The sequence below is a fragment of the Monocercomonoides exilis genome, assembly GCF_001643675.1.
Source record: "Monocercomonoides exilis strain PA203 chromosome Unknown scaffold40-978991, whole genome shotgun sequence".
Lineage (NCBI taxonomy): Eukaryota > Preaxostyla > Oxymonadida > Polymastigidae > Monocercomonoides > Monocercomonoides exilis.
Window position 1 is genome coordinate 544863 of NW_027150585.1, and position 17926 is coordinate 562788.

General features: G+C 35.7%; 2 protein-coding genes across 2 annotated transcripts; both read right to left on the reverse strand.

Annotated features, from left to right (window-relative positions):
- Positions 1-8498: 8498 nt before the first annotated feature.
- Positions 8499-11791, reverse strand: MONOS_14296 (uncharacterized protein; the record flags this gene model as incomplete). The annotated part of the gene is made up of 1 exon (XM_067867085.1): positions 8499-11791. One exon carries the CDS (start codon positions 11789-11791, stop codon positions 8963-8965), a length of 2829 nt encoding a protein of 942 aa, XP_067722768.1. The 3' UTR covers positions 8499-8962.
- A 618-nt stretch (positions 11792-12409) lies between these two features.
- MONOS_14295 (uncharacterized protein) lies at positions 12410-17869 on the reverse strand (the record flags this gene model as incomplete). The annotated part of the gene is made up of 2 exons (XM_067867084.1): positions 17674-17869; positions 12410-17613 (listed from the first exon to the last, which is right to left on the reverse strand). Exons 1-2 carry the CDS (start codon positions 17822-17824, stop codon positions 12410-12412), a joined length of 5355 nt encoding a protein of 1784 aa, XP_067722769.1. The 5' UTR covers positions 17825-17869.
- Positions 17870-17926: the final 57 nt, after the last annotated feature.

Below are 17926 nucleotides of genomic sequence, written 5' to 3' on the forward strand. Positions count from 1 at the left end.
TTTTTTTTTTTTGTGAAACAAAAATCAAGAAAGCTAAAAAGCAAAATTGTATAAATTAAAGAAAAAAACCTGTTTTTTTAATATTGAAAAAGAAACGTAAACATATGAATGTTGCAATCAAACCAAATACAAAATTGAAATGGACAAACAAAAACAATAGTTTGATTTTTGAAAACATTCAGTTTCAGTTCAGACAATTGAAAAATCAAATATAATTTGAATTGAAGCTTTTTTATTTATGTTCTTTTTTTTCTGTTTGTTCCAACATTTCTGTGTCTGAAAATAATCAAAATTAAACACACCAAATTGACATTTGCCAGTAGAATTCAATTAATTCACATTCGCTTTATACAAACACAATTGGATATTTATTTGTGGTAGTTAAATATTGATTGAAAAAATATTTCCAATATTTGAAGAAGATGAAGAAGCAGCAGAAAGAGCAAGTGAAGAAGGGAGAAATGATTGCTGTTAATTTTTTGTTACAAGACTGAAGAATTTGAGGCAAGATGGGATTATATCGAAGTGAAAGTTTCCATTCTGAATGTTATTTAACTAATTGAATATGCATGTTATTTTATTATTTACATATTTAACGAATAAGAAATTGGTGATTCGTAAAAAATATATTAAAATAAAAATCCATTGAATAATTCAATTTTGGGTTAGGGTTTATTGAATAATATGATATATTTATCATCGCTTCAATTTGACTCGTTTTAACCTTTTAAAAATCTATTCTTTTTTATTGTAAATACCTTCTTTTTGTGAAATTATATCGAGATAATGATATTTGTTTCATATTTTCGATTTTACATTGTTCTCCATTATTTCTTTAAAAACATCCAAATCACCAACACCACTCTCAGTCCTTTTTTTCGCTGGTGAATGTTTTCAAAAGTTCAAAATACTGATCCTTTTCATCTTCAGGATGCTATGTTTTTTAAGATATTTGATTTGATCATACCCAAAAAATAATAATTTCACCTAAAAAATTTTTTTAAATGGAAAAAATAACCGGTATTTTCTAGCATTTTTAATGTTATTAAAAATATGAGAACTCACTAATATTCATATAACAATTGAAAAATTAAAGTTTTAAGGACTTCGATATAACACCATTATGCCGAATTTGATGTTAGCGAAAACTGAGAAGATGGAGAAATAGATACAGGAAATTGATGAGGTGAATACGAAGGAGAAATCGATGTTGAGCAATGAGGTGCAGTTGCTGGTGATGGAGAGATCGACCAAACAAGCTGGTTATTTTGAGCTTTTGCTGTTTGTTAGGTGCTGAAAGTTATTGAATCTTGAACTGGAACATTGTGCGTTGAAATGGAAACTGTTATCTGATGAAGAGTTGACTGAAAATCACAAGGAAATGGAAGAAAAGCCTGAGTGTAAGAAGATACACTTTTCAAAGACGCTTCATTTGAACTTTCTGAGCTTTCTTTTTTTTCTCCTCTGCAAATGCTAGTTCTCTTACTCCGTCTCTTTCTCTCCCACTTTCTCTCTATTTTCTATCTTCTTCTCTCTCTCCTTCTCCCTCGGAATTTCATCCTCCACACTCTTCTACTTATCAGCCAGCATCTGAAAGTACTCCACAATCATCTCAGAAAATCCAGTTGCTTCTCATTCAGCTACCTCCTTTTTCTTCAGCTTGTTGCGAATCTCCTCAAACTTCTTCTCGTCCTGCAGCCTTAGCACTTCTTCTTTCTGTTCAGATTGGTATCAATTCTGTTCAGTCTCCGCTTCCTTCAATTTCTGTTTTCCATGATCTGCAATTTTTTCCCCCCTCAAATCTCAAAATCTTCTCAATATTTGTTTTTTCATTTTCATCTCTTTTCCATCTCCAATTGATTCTGCTTCACTTCCATTGCCGCTTCTCTTCTGCTTCTCCTGCTTTTTCTCTTACTGCATCTGAATCTCCTTTCCTGACTTTGTAATTCGAACTCCTTCGTTCACCAACCCTGCTTGATTTTCCACAACCCGTTATTTTTCGAATCTCGTGCTTCTTTCGAATAAAAAATTTTCCATTTCTTTTGTTTTTATTTTTTTTTATTCTTCCTGCTGTCCTCCTCTTCAGTCAGTCTTGTTTGTGTAGCATCGTCTCCTACACCTTCCTCCAATTAATTATTCCTCACTATTTCCGAATACGTCTTAATTATTCTGAAGTGTTCGTTCGTTGTGATGTACTGAATCTCTGACAAAAACTCACTCACTCTGCCTTTCTTGTCCTCTTCCAGCATCTCCTGCCCCATCGCACACAGATTCCGCTCCTTCTCCTTCATACTGCTCAACATGTCGTTTCTCCGTTTCTGGTTGATGTGCTGTTAGCTCCAGCTCTCTCACTTCCTCCTCACTCTTTCCAGCACATTCTTGATCTCCCACTGCCACAAATCCCGTTGCTGCTTCAGCACCACTTTCTGCCAGATGACAATTGTACCCAGCATTCAAAGTTGCGTCTTATCGACGTTTGCAGGTCAGCTGAAGGTGAAATCGAAGATGATGACAAAGAGACGGGTGAATTGCGTGATGTTGAAATAATGATATTTAGAGTGAAATTTGTGCATAATCCAAAGAATGTTGAGAAGATTGCAATTCAAAGCGATTAATGATTGCAGTTGCTTCATTTGATTGTTCTTTGAAACATTTGGCATTGATGTTAAACTTCAAGAAGAGGAAGAAAAGAAGCAGTTGAAAGAACAAGGAAAGCCGACGAACATTAACCTGGGTGATTCTTTTTGAAAAGTCACAAATGTTTAATTTTCATATACTTCAAAAAATATCATATTTTGTTCAAATTTCAATTTCAGTACACAAATATCCTCAAGAAAGTTGGAAATTATATTATCATGTAATAGATTCCATTTGAGTGAAATTTGATATTTGTTAACAAAATAGTTAGCAAAATATGAAATTTTTGGTTTATTTGAAAATTAAACATTTGTGACTTTTCAAAAAGAATCACCCACCTAATCGATTGTTATTGTTTTTTTCCTTTTGTTTTCAATATTAATTCAGCTTTCTTCTTCAAAATCGTGAGCAGTTTCTTTTTCTTTTTCTTATTTCCAGCATCATAATCGAATTTTTAAATCTCCAAATTTTCGAAGCTTCTTTCCTTTTTCATTTGAATGAGATTCTTTCCATTGTGCAATTTGAATAATGATGAGTAAATCATCATTAATAAAATTGAATTTTCATCAGCATGATTAACAATTCTATCAAACTTCAATCATTGTTCATCGTATTTAATAATTTAAATAATAATCTTTTCCAAACCTTTTTCATGTGTCAACATACTATTTTCACTAATCCGTTGTTTATTTTTGAAAACAAAAAATATGAAAATCTTAAGGAATGTGATCGAAAACCTTTTTATAATAATAACGTGAATGGGACAAAATTTTTTGCCATGTAATTTTTGTTATACAAAGTTCTTTCAAAGATTTTTTTCGACTTATTTGTATTTCAATATTTAATGGTGCACAGTTATATCAAAATTATAATCATCCATTTAAAGAAAAAGTATGGAACAAATCATTAAATTTTTCATTAATGAAAGAATTCTGTCCCAAATAGCAATAATGTTTGAAAGCAGATGAAATGTTTAACAAAATGTTGCATTGGACTAATAATGAACTTAATCAGATAGATTCAACGCTCCATTTCTTTAATATTCCAACAATTTTTTTATCAAAAAAAAGCAATTCATAATAAGATCATTAAAAAGAAATACGTTTTCAGAAAAGAAGAAATGTTTTCAAAAAATCATATCCATTCGACAGATTGATCTTTTTGACAGACTGATCTTTGTCATTCGACTGATTTCGACAAAGATCTTTCGATAACCCATTGATATTTTCAGAAATTTGAAAATTAAATATCTATTTGTTCGAATCTTGTGGAAATTAAAAAAATTAAAAAATAAAAAACAATTGAATAAAAACGGAAAAACTTTATCTTGATTTGTTGTTTTTTCGTTTATCAAAAAATGAAGTTTTGGCTAACTGTCTTGTCAGTCGATTTGTCGAGCCTTGAAAAAAATGTCGGTCTGTGGTAAAGGTCTGGTTAAAACTGTTGCAATTTATTATAATTGCTGAATGAAAAAAGTGCAAGCATTTTCTGAAATTTTTATTGACGATTGTGATGATTTGCCACATAGGGGAAGTCATATTGAGTTTTGTTAAGCGGAGAGCAAACATATGTCATTTGGTGACTATTAATAGACAAAATATGTTTCATGACGGTCAAAGAGAGAATTTTCAAATAAGAACCTCCACAATGAAACAATAATTTTCTATGTATATATTTGTGTATATTCATTCGAATAAGTGTAGAAAGAAAATACGATATATAAAAAAAGAATATAGATAAAATGTCAAATTTGGAATTTTTTGATCATCAGACTGTCAGTGAAGTCAGTGACTGTCAATGGAATATGTGTCTAGCAGGGAAGAAATTTTTATTGCATTTATGAAACAATAGTGAAGTTCGATTAATAGAAAAAATGAACAAATTTCTTAATATTTATTTATTCAACGAAATCACAAAAAAATAAGTTAAAATAAAAATATTTGAAAAAATCGAATACTGACGTGGATTTTCAATCACTGATGGACGAGACAAAAGTAATTTTATCTGCAACACATGTTTAGAGGAGAATATCCCATTGCCATAAAAACCCGAAATATTTAATGAATAAATAAAGTTTACAAAAAACTTCCCTGGTTGACTTTAACTAAAATTTAGCTCCATAAAACCATCAGCAAATATTTAGTCCTTTCCATTGTTGTTTAATTAAAAAATTTCCTGAAACCTAATAAATTTATCAAGAAATTAAATTTTATTAATAATTGATTTTATTGATTGCACAGTAAAATGATTTACTCCTTTTTTAGAAATTTTTTCGAAATCCTTCAATGGAGTTTTCATTTCAAAATACATAGATAGTATCATTTCCTATATGGGGCAAAATATTTGACTTCAGGCATTTTCATTTAAAAATTATGCTCTTTTCATTGACTATTTCATATCAAAAAATATTATAAAAATGGTTCAATTTTTTGACATTCGCGAAATGTTGGAAAACTTCATGTTTTGATTTCAATGATGCCTGTTGACGTATATAAAAATAAAATTAATTACAAAATCTGAGAATATGAAATAAAGTTATGAGCGAAGCAATTTTTCTGTGCTTTTTGCAAAAAAAGCTTGAAAGTCCGTATTTTCCCCCATATGTTATTTATATATTTATTTATTCATTCATTCTTGTAATATTGTAATAAAAGTGTTAACTTGCTCTTATGTGAATTCAGCAATATTAACAACATGTCAAAACAGTTCTTAGTCGAACATATGTGCATAGGTGAAACTGTCTTCCTTTTGCAATTCTGGATTTAAATAATTTATTTTGTGATATTTGAAATACATAAATTATTAATAAACTTTTGTAAGGACCGATTTTCCGCAAAACTTAATGCTTCTTGTGAAAAAAATATTTAAAAAATGACCCATAAATATGTTTATTTTTTTTTAAAAAAATTAATAAAAATGGGTGATTATTTTTGAAATCATTACTTTTTTCGGGTTGCAGGATTTTCATAATTTGCTTGTCATTGAAAAGAGCTTTTGTTTTCAAATGCCTAATATTTTCATAACTGCTGTCAAAACAAATGTTAAAGCTCAAATATAGATGAAGATGTTTTTTAAGGAACTTTTTGAACTTTTCAATGAACTTTTGTTGAAATTCAAGAGAAATTTTCGAACAGAAAATTTTCGAATTAAAAAATATGATTTCAAAAATAATCACCCACTTTATCATTTTTTTGTGAAAAACATGGCAAATGTGAGTGTGACGGCGAGTACGGGAGTTTGACACGTCTGCTAAATTACGAATTGAACAATGATATCTCAATAAATAATATAAATGAACTTATTGATTTTTTCAATAAGATCACACACAACTCTCATTCACTGAATAATTTTGACCTTAATGAACAAAAAAAATACATATCGGTATTTTTTTCAGGTTGCAATATTTTTTTATTTTTTCTTTTGATGATTGTTGATGTTTTTTCTCTTTTTTTTAATTAATTTTTTCAAATACAACGCTTCTAATAAAATTCTTTGGAAAAAGCTAAAGGCAGATGCATTGAAAACCTTCTTATTTTTAGAAAAGCGAAATGAAAATATTTACAGATCTGTTTCTTCTCCATGGAATTCAAGAGGGGATGAAAAGATGAATTTTAAAGAGGAAAGGGTGAGAGATGAAAAAAATAAAAAACAATTTTCAATTCGTGAGTCTGTTCCACAAGTTGAGTTAATTGGAAGCAACACGTTATAATTGTTCACTGAAAGAAAAAAACACTGTTGTTTTTTGAATTAGTTTTATCAAAGTTTTTCGATTTGTTGTTTTCTGCTTTCGAATAATTTTGTCTTTGTTTTGAAAACGAACTTTTCAAGTTGTTTGTTGCTCAAGCTTTTTTTTTTTGGAATATTTTTCCAAAAAAAATTTTCGGACACCGATTTTTTTTGCAGTGTGCAGAAAATGAAGGGGCTAGGCTGATTCCGTCCTGGGATTGTGCTGTGACCGATCCAGTACAGTTCCTTGAAGGCTTTGGGTCCAGAATCAGCCTCCCAGGGCAAACGCTTGATTAGTCATTTTTGAACCAATTCAAATTTTAAATGAAAGTTTATTATTTGATAATTTTGTTTTGTTTTTGTATAAACTTTTTCGGACGGAATTTTAAGTTTAAATATTTTTGTATTCATTTTTTCCAAAATTTTTTGAAATCTGCATTTTTCGAAAGTTTTGGAGATATTGTAAATGCAAAAATAAAATAACTATTGAGAGAATGTGATTTTTTATTTTTCGATAAAGATAAAAAAAAACATATGATGTTTGCATTTGAATAAAAGAAAATACGTTCTCCGAAGGGCTTTTACTGTTTCAGTAATATTTGGAATGTTCAAAATGAAATATTTGACTTATTAGTTATCATTAAATTTGTATATTGAATTATTGCTCATTTTTTGTTACAGATGTGTGTTGCATTCACAAATTCTTCAAATTCAGAAACGATATTAGAACTTCTGGGTGATTTCATTGAATCTTCTGCTTCAATTGCAATTGGATGATGAGTTTGTTGAACCCACGCAGTTAAAAAATTCTTTACCATCGTGAAACACAATCAGAAACTGTTTTCATCAATTGATCGGAATATTTGGAGTTTCAAACCGTTTTGAAATCATTTTCACACAGCAAAACTTGAAGCAAATAATAACCGTGGAATGAGACACTTTTGTATTGTTTACAGCGAAATGAGAAATCAAAAGAAAGGTTTGCGTTATTGGCTGAAAAGAACGTAGAATAGCGGTGTAAAGAAAATATGAATTTTTGCATGATTTTTTCCTTTATCAGAATGACGAAATTCAGAAAAAGAGAAATGTTTTTTGCGTTACAGTAATTGCACATTGTTCCTTAGACAATTATGTTATTCCAAGAAATTTATGGCATGAATGCTTTCGCTGAATTATAATTTGTTTGTGAATACATTTCTGTAGAATACGTTCTGAAACAAAGCAAATATTTGATTAGAGCATCATATATTGCACAGATATATTTGATGAATAATTCACGATCAAGTGTTTGTGTTTGCAGAAATTATATATTATAAAGAATTAAAACAAAGAACAAACTGAATAAATATTGAAAACAAGCAATCATTTTTTCATCGAACTGCTATCTTCAATTCTTTTAACAAATATAATGTGACTATAAATTCTTCACATAAGCAATTTCGATTGTTTTATCATGATCAGAAAAATAATTGCTGAAATTTTTTATGAGAAAACAATAGATAATGTTTTTTCACTTTTCATTTTTCTCACGTAAATATTATTATCACCTAAAGAAAAACAGAAGTGTTAAAGAAAATGATGGAGTGATATGATTATTTTGTGAAATGAGCAAAAAAAAAAAAAAAAAAAAAAAAAAAAAAAAAAAAAAAACATTTGTGTTTCAAAATAGCAAATGCTCACTCAAAAATATTAAAAAACTGTTTTTAACATAAATTCTATATTTAATTGTTGTCATATTTGAAAACTTTACAATTTTTCTAAACATGAAAAATGACCGAAAATTTTTACAGAGCTTGCATGCTTTTAGAAATAATGAGCCATTTAATGTCATATTTTTTCATTTACAAACATAGTTCAAAAAACATTTAGTGATGAAAAAATTTGAAAAACAATTTTCCTAAAAAAAATATTTTTTTTGGTTATATTTTTATTGGGAAAAAGTGAAACATTCAAAAATGTTTTAAAAAAATAAAATTTGACTAAAAAATAATGCAAAAAAGATATTTTGTTGATATTTTGGTATATTTTCGAAAAACAATTATTCCTTATCAAAAAATTGATTGATCTCAATTGCCCTAAATTTTATTTTTTTTCGATTTTTGATCTTTTTTTATGATATCAAAAAGAATCACGCATTTCAGTTGTACAAAACTTATTTTTTAAAAAAGGTTTTAAGTGAAATGCTTCCTTCTATTCTTCCGTTGGAAAAAGACAACAAACGTAGCAATTATGGGAAAAACAATAAATAAAATAATTGAATTGAATAGAAAAATGAATATAAAAAATTTTGTGAAAGGATAAGGAACATAGCAACGGTAACAATAGGCAAGTTATTAAATTGGTAAAGTGTTCCCAACTCTTCTCTTTCAGAGCATTCATCAAAATGTTCAATTGGGAGGGTCTTTCATTTCACAATTGAACGGATTTTCAGGGAGCAAAACAGTTCCATCATTGATTCCACCAGTCGGCACATGTACATTGAAAGTTCTTTCATATTATTCTTCATTCTAATTTCTGAGCATAATTCTCCCCTCCATCTTATCCTCCTTCGTTTTCTGAAGCAAGCGCAACCATATTATCTGTCCTGCTCAACGCCCTTCTATCCCGCATCAAGCAACCCCATTTCAGTAATATCTCGAACAATTTCCGATTTGTCTTCCCCTTTCTGATTTCTCTTTTTCTTTTTCTTCCTTTTCTTTGGTTTTTCCTCCTCTCTTTCTTCTTCTTTGTCTTCTTTCACCACTTCCTTTGCTTCATCCAATACCTTGTTGACAACTTTTTCTTCTGAATCTTCTCCGATCATCGAAAAATGGCTGTTTTGTGCTGAACATATCCCAATATAATATTCTGTTGACTTTCCATTTCTTCCATCATCTGCAGCAACCTTACCCAACTCCTCCAATTCAATCTCGGATACTTCCTTCTCATCCCCAATTTCATCATCCTCTTCCACATGTTTCCGTTTTTTCCCCTTCTTTCTCTTCCCCCTTTTCACTTTTCTATCTCTTTTTGGTAAATTTCCATCATCCTTTCCACCTGTAAAAGAACCGCTCTTTATGCCTCCATCCTTTTCGCTGTTCAGAAGTGAAGCAATCGTCTGTATTTCAACATAATTCACAGGTACCACCTCTACAACTTCTTCTTGATCGAATTTATTCTCAATAATTTCTTTATTCTCGTATGGATGGAGTTCTTTACATTTCTCTGATTGCACTCCCATCTCTTTTCCCGTTTCTCCTGTCAATAACGTTCGCATCTCCCTCTCCTCCTCCTCAACTCTTTCTGCAATATCTTCTTTTCTCCATTCCCCTCTCCCAACATTCTTTGATTCTTCAACATTTCCATCTTCAACTCTCCTTCCACCTCTATTCTGCTTCTTTCTCATTATCACAACCACAATAATAATAGCAAATAACAGAATCACAATAACAACAATGCACCCAATAAACGCAATCAAACTCCATTCAATTTTATCCTCTCCTTTTGATATTATTTCATCTCCTTTTTGTTCAGTCTTACTTCTGTTCTTCAGAATGAATGAATTTGTTGATGAAGGAGATTCACCATTCCCAAACAAAATATGCACACTAACCTCAACATCATTTCCACAATTGTTGATAAGATCCTTTGTCGCACTACCCTCAACTTCTCTTTCCGATAAGAATCCATTTCTATCAAAATCATGTTTTTCAATCTCTTTCTCTTCTCCCTTCTTTTTCACAACTGAGAATGACAAATTGCATGGAACAAGAAGCATTCCTTTGAATGTCAGCTTCATTCTGTTTGCTTCTTCTTTTGCTTCCACACTCTCCAGCACAGGAATGAAGAATGATGAATCCCTTTCAGAAATAATCCCTTCAAAACTGCACCCATCATTCAACATCCAGAGTGATGTATTTCTTTCCCATCCATCTCCTCCCCACAAACTCATCACATTCAATGTTCCAAAATTAGAACAAATGATATTTCTTCTCAATGATGGATATCCTTCAATTGAGGGATTATTGTTCAAAAACTTTCCTTTCTCAATTGTTTCATTTCCTCCACTCATTGTAATTCCACCTTCTTGTGAATTTGAGATTGTTATTTCCTTCATCTCCACATTGCTGTTTTCAATATCAACCAACGACCCATTCCATTCACATAATCCTTCTTTTCCTTCAACCTCTTCATTGATAATCTCCCCTTCTTTTTCTCCATCAAGCACACATGCCTCAACCCTCACAACCTTTGACTGCTTTATCTTCATCACGCTTCCCTTGTTCACCGAATTCCTGCATTTTCCAAACGAGCAGTTCAGCACATTCACCTCTTGCTCAGCATCATTCATCCCAATCGCACACCCTCCCGACAGCAAGGAAATATTCTCAATCGTCATGATCTTCATCACCACCTTCGCTTTTCCTCCAACGCTCACAATATCTCCTTCACATTCGACGTTCGATATTCCTGTTTCAACAATTGTCACATTCGATTCTTTGTTGAATAACAGCACCGATCCTGCTGATTCCAAATCCTTGAATGTTGTTTCTGAGATCTTCAGTTCTCCGCTTTCCACGCTCACAACCGAACTGTTCAGCCTCATCTCAACAGCTGTTGCTGAAGAGTAGAATTCACATTTATGGATCTCCATTGACCCGTTCTTCACTTTCATGATGTAGCTGTGAGAAGCCTCAAACGTATCTTCAAACTCGAATGAGCACCTCTCCACAGCGCTTTCGTTTATAAACTCCATGATGCAATCCTTCTCTGCCGATTTCTCAATCTTGGATTTCAGCTTCACAATCGCCTGAGACTTTTTGTATGAATTCACATTCAGATCCCCAATCACACATTCGCCCGAAACCACTCCTTCTCCATCAATCAGAATCGCATTCATCACTCCTTGCTCAATGTGGTTAATTGCAACATTGATGCTGCTGCAAGGATTGCCCTGAGCCCCGCATCGTCTGCCATCCACTCCTCCTGCATTCAAAAACACTTGTAGACCTTTAAAGTATGTGATTCGGGGAATCAGATTATCAATTCCCTCGATTTCTGAATCGCATCCGCAGATGGAGTTGTCTGAGTTCAATGACTCCTGGTTGTAGTTCAAAGTGAACAGCGTTTCGTTGATCTGTTTTGCAATCGAGTAGCATTTGATGAATATGTCATTCCCTTCGTGTGCCTCATTCAAATAAAACATGATGTTCACGATGTTGAAATTCAGAGACGGAATCCTGGTGTCATCTTCAAAATTCACATTTTCTTCGGCTCCATCGATATACAGCCCTCCTCCGCGCCCTGATTCCGTCGAGCACTTGCATATCGAAAATGAGCTGCCATTCACTTTTAAAACAGATTCATCATCCTTCAACACCACTTTCACTCCTCCACCTTCATTGCTCAAGGTGCTCTTGCAACTCGTCATAAAACACTCATCCGTCATTCATTCTATTGCATAATCAAATGATCCCACATCAACAACACTTTCCCTATTTCCTTCATTCGTGATATTCGCAAATGAACAGCCATTAACTTTCAGCAATGGCATGCTGTTTTTAGGATGACTGTTTTCTGCCGCATTCAAACTCGATGAAACTGACGCTTCATTTGTGAGTTCATCCTCAAATATCGAAATCAGACTGTTTGCTGTCAAAGTGGCTGACGAAATGTTCACATTCTGAATCGTCACCCGGCTCGCACTTGGGCTGAAAGCAATGAACCCTTTCAAATCAGAAACCAAATTCATCGTGCATTTCTCAATCAGAGCACTCCCTCCATTTATTCTTATCATGCAATATCCAACTGCCTCTGTTAGCCCTGACAACGATCCAAATGAACAATCCGTGACTGTCAAGAATGCATTTGTTCCTGACGATTCAATGAATACTGCATGATTGGTGGTTATGCTGGGTTTGGTGAACGAGACATTCACAAACTACAGACTCACATTCGACAATATCATTGAACCATCATCCAAATCATTCCCATCTTCATCAGATATTGTCACGCTTGTCCCTTTCTTTGTTCCTTTTATCACAACTGCTGGAGCCTCTGAATCTGGCTAAGTTGGCAACGAAGACAAGAATGATATCGAATGGCTCAGCAGCCCTGATCCCACAATAACAATATGTTTTTCGCCTTCTCCAAGTGTTGAATATCTCAGTGATATCAGGTGATTGATCGATGAACACGGTGCTTCAGAAAACCCGCACCCGCTGAAGTCTCCTCCATTCTCTCTCGAAACAAACCCATCACCACTCCAGTTTGCCCACAAATGCACAACCAAAGGAATCACATATCCATTTTCTCCTGTGCTTGCTCTCTCCCATCCACACAGCTCATCCAAGGAATTCTTGTCACTTGCACTCAATCCCCATTTCAGTTGTTCGTTCGACATAACCTCGTCCAGGTCATTTCCCGATATGAATACTTTCTTCCCTTTCCAAGCATTGCACCCGCTGAATGTTGCTCCTTCCATCTTAAATGATCCCATTGCATCTGCCAATCGAACAAACATCCCTCCTCCCATTCCTCTTCCTTTCTGCAAGTTGTCCTCTGCTGGCACCTGGCATCCCGTGAATGTGACGCTTTTAATCTCCAAACTTCCTCCGTCCTCAACTGAAATCATCATCCCTCCTCCTTTCATTCCACTTCCACCTGTGCATGTTGTTGAAATGCTGCAGTTATCCACAATAGCGCTTCCATCTTCATTTATCGCAGCACCGATGCATCCTCCTTCTCCGCTCCCGCCTTCCACAGTCACTCCACTCACTCTGCTGTTCTTAATATCCAATTTCACTCCGTTTGTCATCGATATTGGCGACTTCCCATTCATCGTCAGTGTCGCTGCAATTTCCATCACAAATCCATTCATTATTAATTCTCCCCCTTCAATGTTTATAACATTATATCCGATCTTTCCATCTGTCAATGCTCCGCTTTCAAATGAAACAGAACAGTTCGCCATGTTGAGTGTTGATGTTGAATGAATAAATGCAGTCCTCCTTTCATTGATAACTTTGTTCATCACAAATGCCAAATTAGTCATTTCAAATGATTTTGTGCACTCGATAAGGCCATTTTGGCTAATTTCTCCTCCATCCTTCACCTCAACTTTCATCTTCTCTCCCGCTGATACCTCTTTCCCTTTCAAATTCACGCTTCGGGAAGTCACTTTAATAACATTAGTTATTGAAGATTTAGAAACAACTTCCACTGTTTGCAGCCCATCGTCAACTTGAGTGTTCATGCAATAGTCAATTGTCAGACACCCAAACTTCACAAACCCACAATAACTGTGATCCAGCACCATGTCACCGCTCCTGCCGACAGTCAATGTCGATCCGATTGACTGCAAATACACAAACAGTGGAATCACTTCTCCATCTATCAGATCTTCGCTCCCGCAAAACTTCAGCACATCTGACGGAGTGGTAGTTTTATCAAAAAATGAAAAAGAGTTTTCATTCACCATTTCATTGAGCCAAATCTTTGAACCGCAGCGAATAAACACATCCTTCCCATATAGTGCGTCATTCGGCGATAAAAGCTGAGGTGAAAACGCATTTTTTGAGGAAATATTCAATGTGCACAGCGAGTTCTGTATCTCTACCATCATTCCCCCGCCTCTCCCTTTAGTTCCTCCTTCATAATTCTTCGCCTCGCACCCACCAATTTTATTGCTCCCATTCACAACCACACTTCCCTTTCCGTCCATCCTCACAAATATTCCCCCACCTCTTCCGATATCATTTTCTTTTCCGTGGCATTTGCAGTTCCTGATGATGCACGAATCAATAACAACAATCCCAGATGTATCCTGTGCACTCGCACGTGCTTTTCCAATTGCTCCATTGATCAGTCCCCCGTCTCCATTTTTTTTTTCAATGCCGCTAATACTGCATCCTTCAAAATACACAACATTCATATCTGCTTCAAACTCGACGAACGAGTGCCCATCAAATGTCAGAATTTCTTTGATCATAAAACGCTCCAATCTCAGATTGCCCTCAGTTGCCTTTACGAAGCTGTATTCAATCGGGTAAGTCGTGTCAACGCCTGATGAATAGCCAACTGAGCAGTCTGTGAGCTTCAGGAGTGCAGAGCTGGCCAAAATCAGCGATTTCACATCTGTTAACGCTGTTGGGATTGAAAATGTGATATTTTCTATTGTGCATGAGCATGTGCTTTGCGTCTTAATCAACCAATCAGAACTTTTGGTTACTAGGTCAATCACATTCACTTTTGTTTCAACCGCTGCACAAAAGATCTTCCATTCATTGGTATCTGCCATGGCAACCTCTTCAGCAAGCTCGAATCCTGGATCCAGCTCAATGCTTTTATTTGAATCTGTATATTGCGCAACGGCAGCGTGAGTGATTGTGGCACACGGATAATAATCAAACCCACAAAACCACGAGTTGTATCCCCCCAACCCTTTCTTCGCCTTCCCGACATGTGCCGCAGCGGGAAATGTGTCCAGAAACACATTCAGCGGGAATTGTCCCATTGATGGGTCACTCCGATCGATTCCCACCAGTTCCTTTAATGTTGATATGCTCTGTATATTTTTCAGCGTTGACGTTGTTATTCCCCAGCTTGCCGAATTGCTCCCATTCACAAATAGATAATTCCCTCCCGATGAAGCAGTGCAACCTGCAAAATCGACAGACACAATCGAGAAGTCGTGCGAGTTATCAGCCAGATGCAGCATCATCCCTCCTCCATATCCGCTGCACTTGCATTTGCTGAATTTTGTTAATGTTTCAACCCGCAGCTTGCTTGTTGGTGATAATAAATCAACCTTAATCCCACCACCACTTCCACCCTTGCACTCGCATTCTTCGATTGTCACATTCTTGACCGCAAATGTCTCTTCTCCCTTCACACTCTTTGATATTACAACACCATCTCCTTCTGTCAGATTCACATTTCGAATTGTCACATTCCCCAGCAATCTCTCTCCAGATAACGATCCTGTTGATGATGGTTCAGAAAATAGTGGCTGTGATATTTTCATATTTTCTATCTCCACATCAATCATTTTCAGCTGCCTCAGCACCACTTCAAATACAAATGAAGATATTACACTTCCTCCTGATATTGAAGAGTCGATCACCACATCCTCCAGCGAAAGAGTCCCGCTCCCCAGTGACACAACAAACACACTCGGCGATGGGCTTCTCATCGAGTTGTGATCGATCCCTGCATGCCCCACCTCCAGTTGACCAGAAGATATGCTAAACAGCGTTGTTGAAGATGTAGAAAGAGAATTCGTCCCAATCACACTCACTGCTTTCCCTCTCCCAACAACAGAAATCTTCTTTTCCCCAACACTAATTGTTGTCCCTTCGCTCACATGCTTCCCACTCAGCACTGTGATCGAAGAGCTCAGCTGTGCCGTGCTCGACCCCACTGCATGCCCCACTGTCTTGCAAGGTGCTGCCTCGCTCATCCCACACAGATTGCTCGCATCATCCCCACTCACCCCAACATACCGATCTTTCATCCCCTCCTTCAGCCATCCCTTCTTTTCTGTATGTTGATAACCATTATAATAATAGCACACTCTCTTATCATTGCTATTCGTTGTGTATGATTCGTAGAACGGGTTGTTCGAAGAAAAGTGATTGTAATTGTCTTGAAAAAACACATCATGGCCATATGGAGTGGAATTACTGCATCTGCAATCGTGGAAGAAGAAGAAATAACAATAAAGCTTGTCATCTGGAGCTTCTGATTGATCAGGATAAAATCTCATCCCTCCGCCAGTTGATGTTGCGTTGCACGAAATAAACTGGAGGCTCCTCATTTTGAATGCAGCCGGAACATTAACACAATACATCCCTCCGCCACTTGAACCTGTAAGAGAACACGAAGTGAATGAACACTCAAACACACAAGCACTCTCTCCATTGCCGCTTTCTGTTCCAATACAGGAAGATCCAGAAACATTAAAATTTTCGAGATAAAGCCCTCCTCCCACTCGATCTGCTTTGCAATTCTGAAATTCGCAACCACTGATCCTGACACATGACGAAATCGAATAAGCATACATCCCTCCTCCGTAATCTTTTTGAGCAGTACATGCATTGAATGAGCTGTTCTCTATCTTGATTGAACTGATCTCATGGCACATAATACCTCCTCCAGCATATTTTGCATAGCAGTCGTTGAACGAACAAAATTTCACTGAAAGTGTTCCCGATGCTTTGTTATACATGTAAATCGCTCCGCCATTTGAATCTTCAAAAGAATAATCATATTGTGTTCCAGTTGTATTTGACCCATTCCACTCACACCAAGTGAACGAATTTACGTCATCGTCTGCTATTTGCTGTCTCCCTGGTTTCCACGGATTCCCTTCACTCCCACTGACTGCAACATTCTGAGTGCGATAGCATTTGACAAATGAGGTGTTTGAAGCGGCCAAGGATGACGAGGGGCTGTTCAGCGAGGGAACAATGCCCCCATCATACACATCCCACACAGATGAAAATGTGCATCCACTCATCAGAAACACTCTTTGGCCCAACCCTTCACCCAGTTGTCTTGTTTTCTGTGGATTTGTGGAGATGTTGAAGAAGGTCAGCTGGGTGAGTGTCACAAGGGGTGTCAGTGGAGGCGCTAGAAACGGGGCTGATGAAATACAAAAAGATGAGAAATCCGACTCACTCACCGATACACCCCCTCCTCCTTCACTTCCTTCTTCGCTTCCTTCTCCACCTCTTCCTTCACTTCCTCTTCTTCCTCCACCTACTCCTTGTCCTCCTCTCTCTCCTCCTTCACCTCTTCCGCTTCCTCTTCCCCATCCTCTTCCTCCACCTTCTCTCTCACTCCTCGTCTGCCCCATCCTCTCCTCTCCTCCAAACAGTCTCCCACACACATTTCCTCCCCTTCCAACCCCTCTCAGCGTGATGTTCCAAAACACCCCTCTGCACCCACTCAGATCAAACACCCCCGCCTCCTTCCCTCTCCCCATCTCCACACCACATCCCCTCACCACAACCACACTCCCCCTCATTCCACACACAATCCTCCCAATTTCATCTCCAATCAGCTCAATCTTCTTCAACTTAACTGACGAATTCATCAATCTCACCTTTCCGATGATTTGGCTTTGTTCGCTTATTCGTCCATAATCTTTGAAAGAAAAAAGAGATTTTGTGTCCATGTGTTTGTTTTGTTTGGTGTTCTTCACTTCATCCAGATTTTCAAAATTCTCTTTATTTTTGTGCAATTCTTCATTGCCAAATGAACACGCATCTGAAAATATTGAACATAGATCCACATCATAAAAATATATTAAAGGCAGGAATTGCACACTTTCTTTCGATGCGTACACATTCATATCACAGTTTTTATCATTGAAAACAACATTCGAACCAAGAGAATGATCGACTGTTGCCAATTGGTGGCTATGATGGCAATTAATAGTGTATATAAACGCACATAACGACACAATCAGATGGCTCATGCTAAGTGTGAAATGCACAATCAAAAAAAGAATAATAAAATAATGGACGCGATGAATAAATTTATTTTCATTTCCACAAATCTGAAGTTTTTCTCTTCTAAC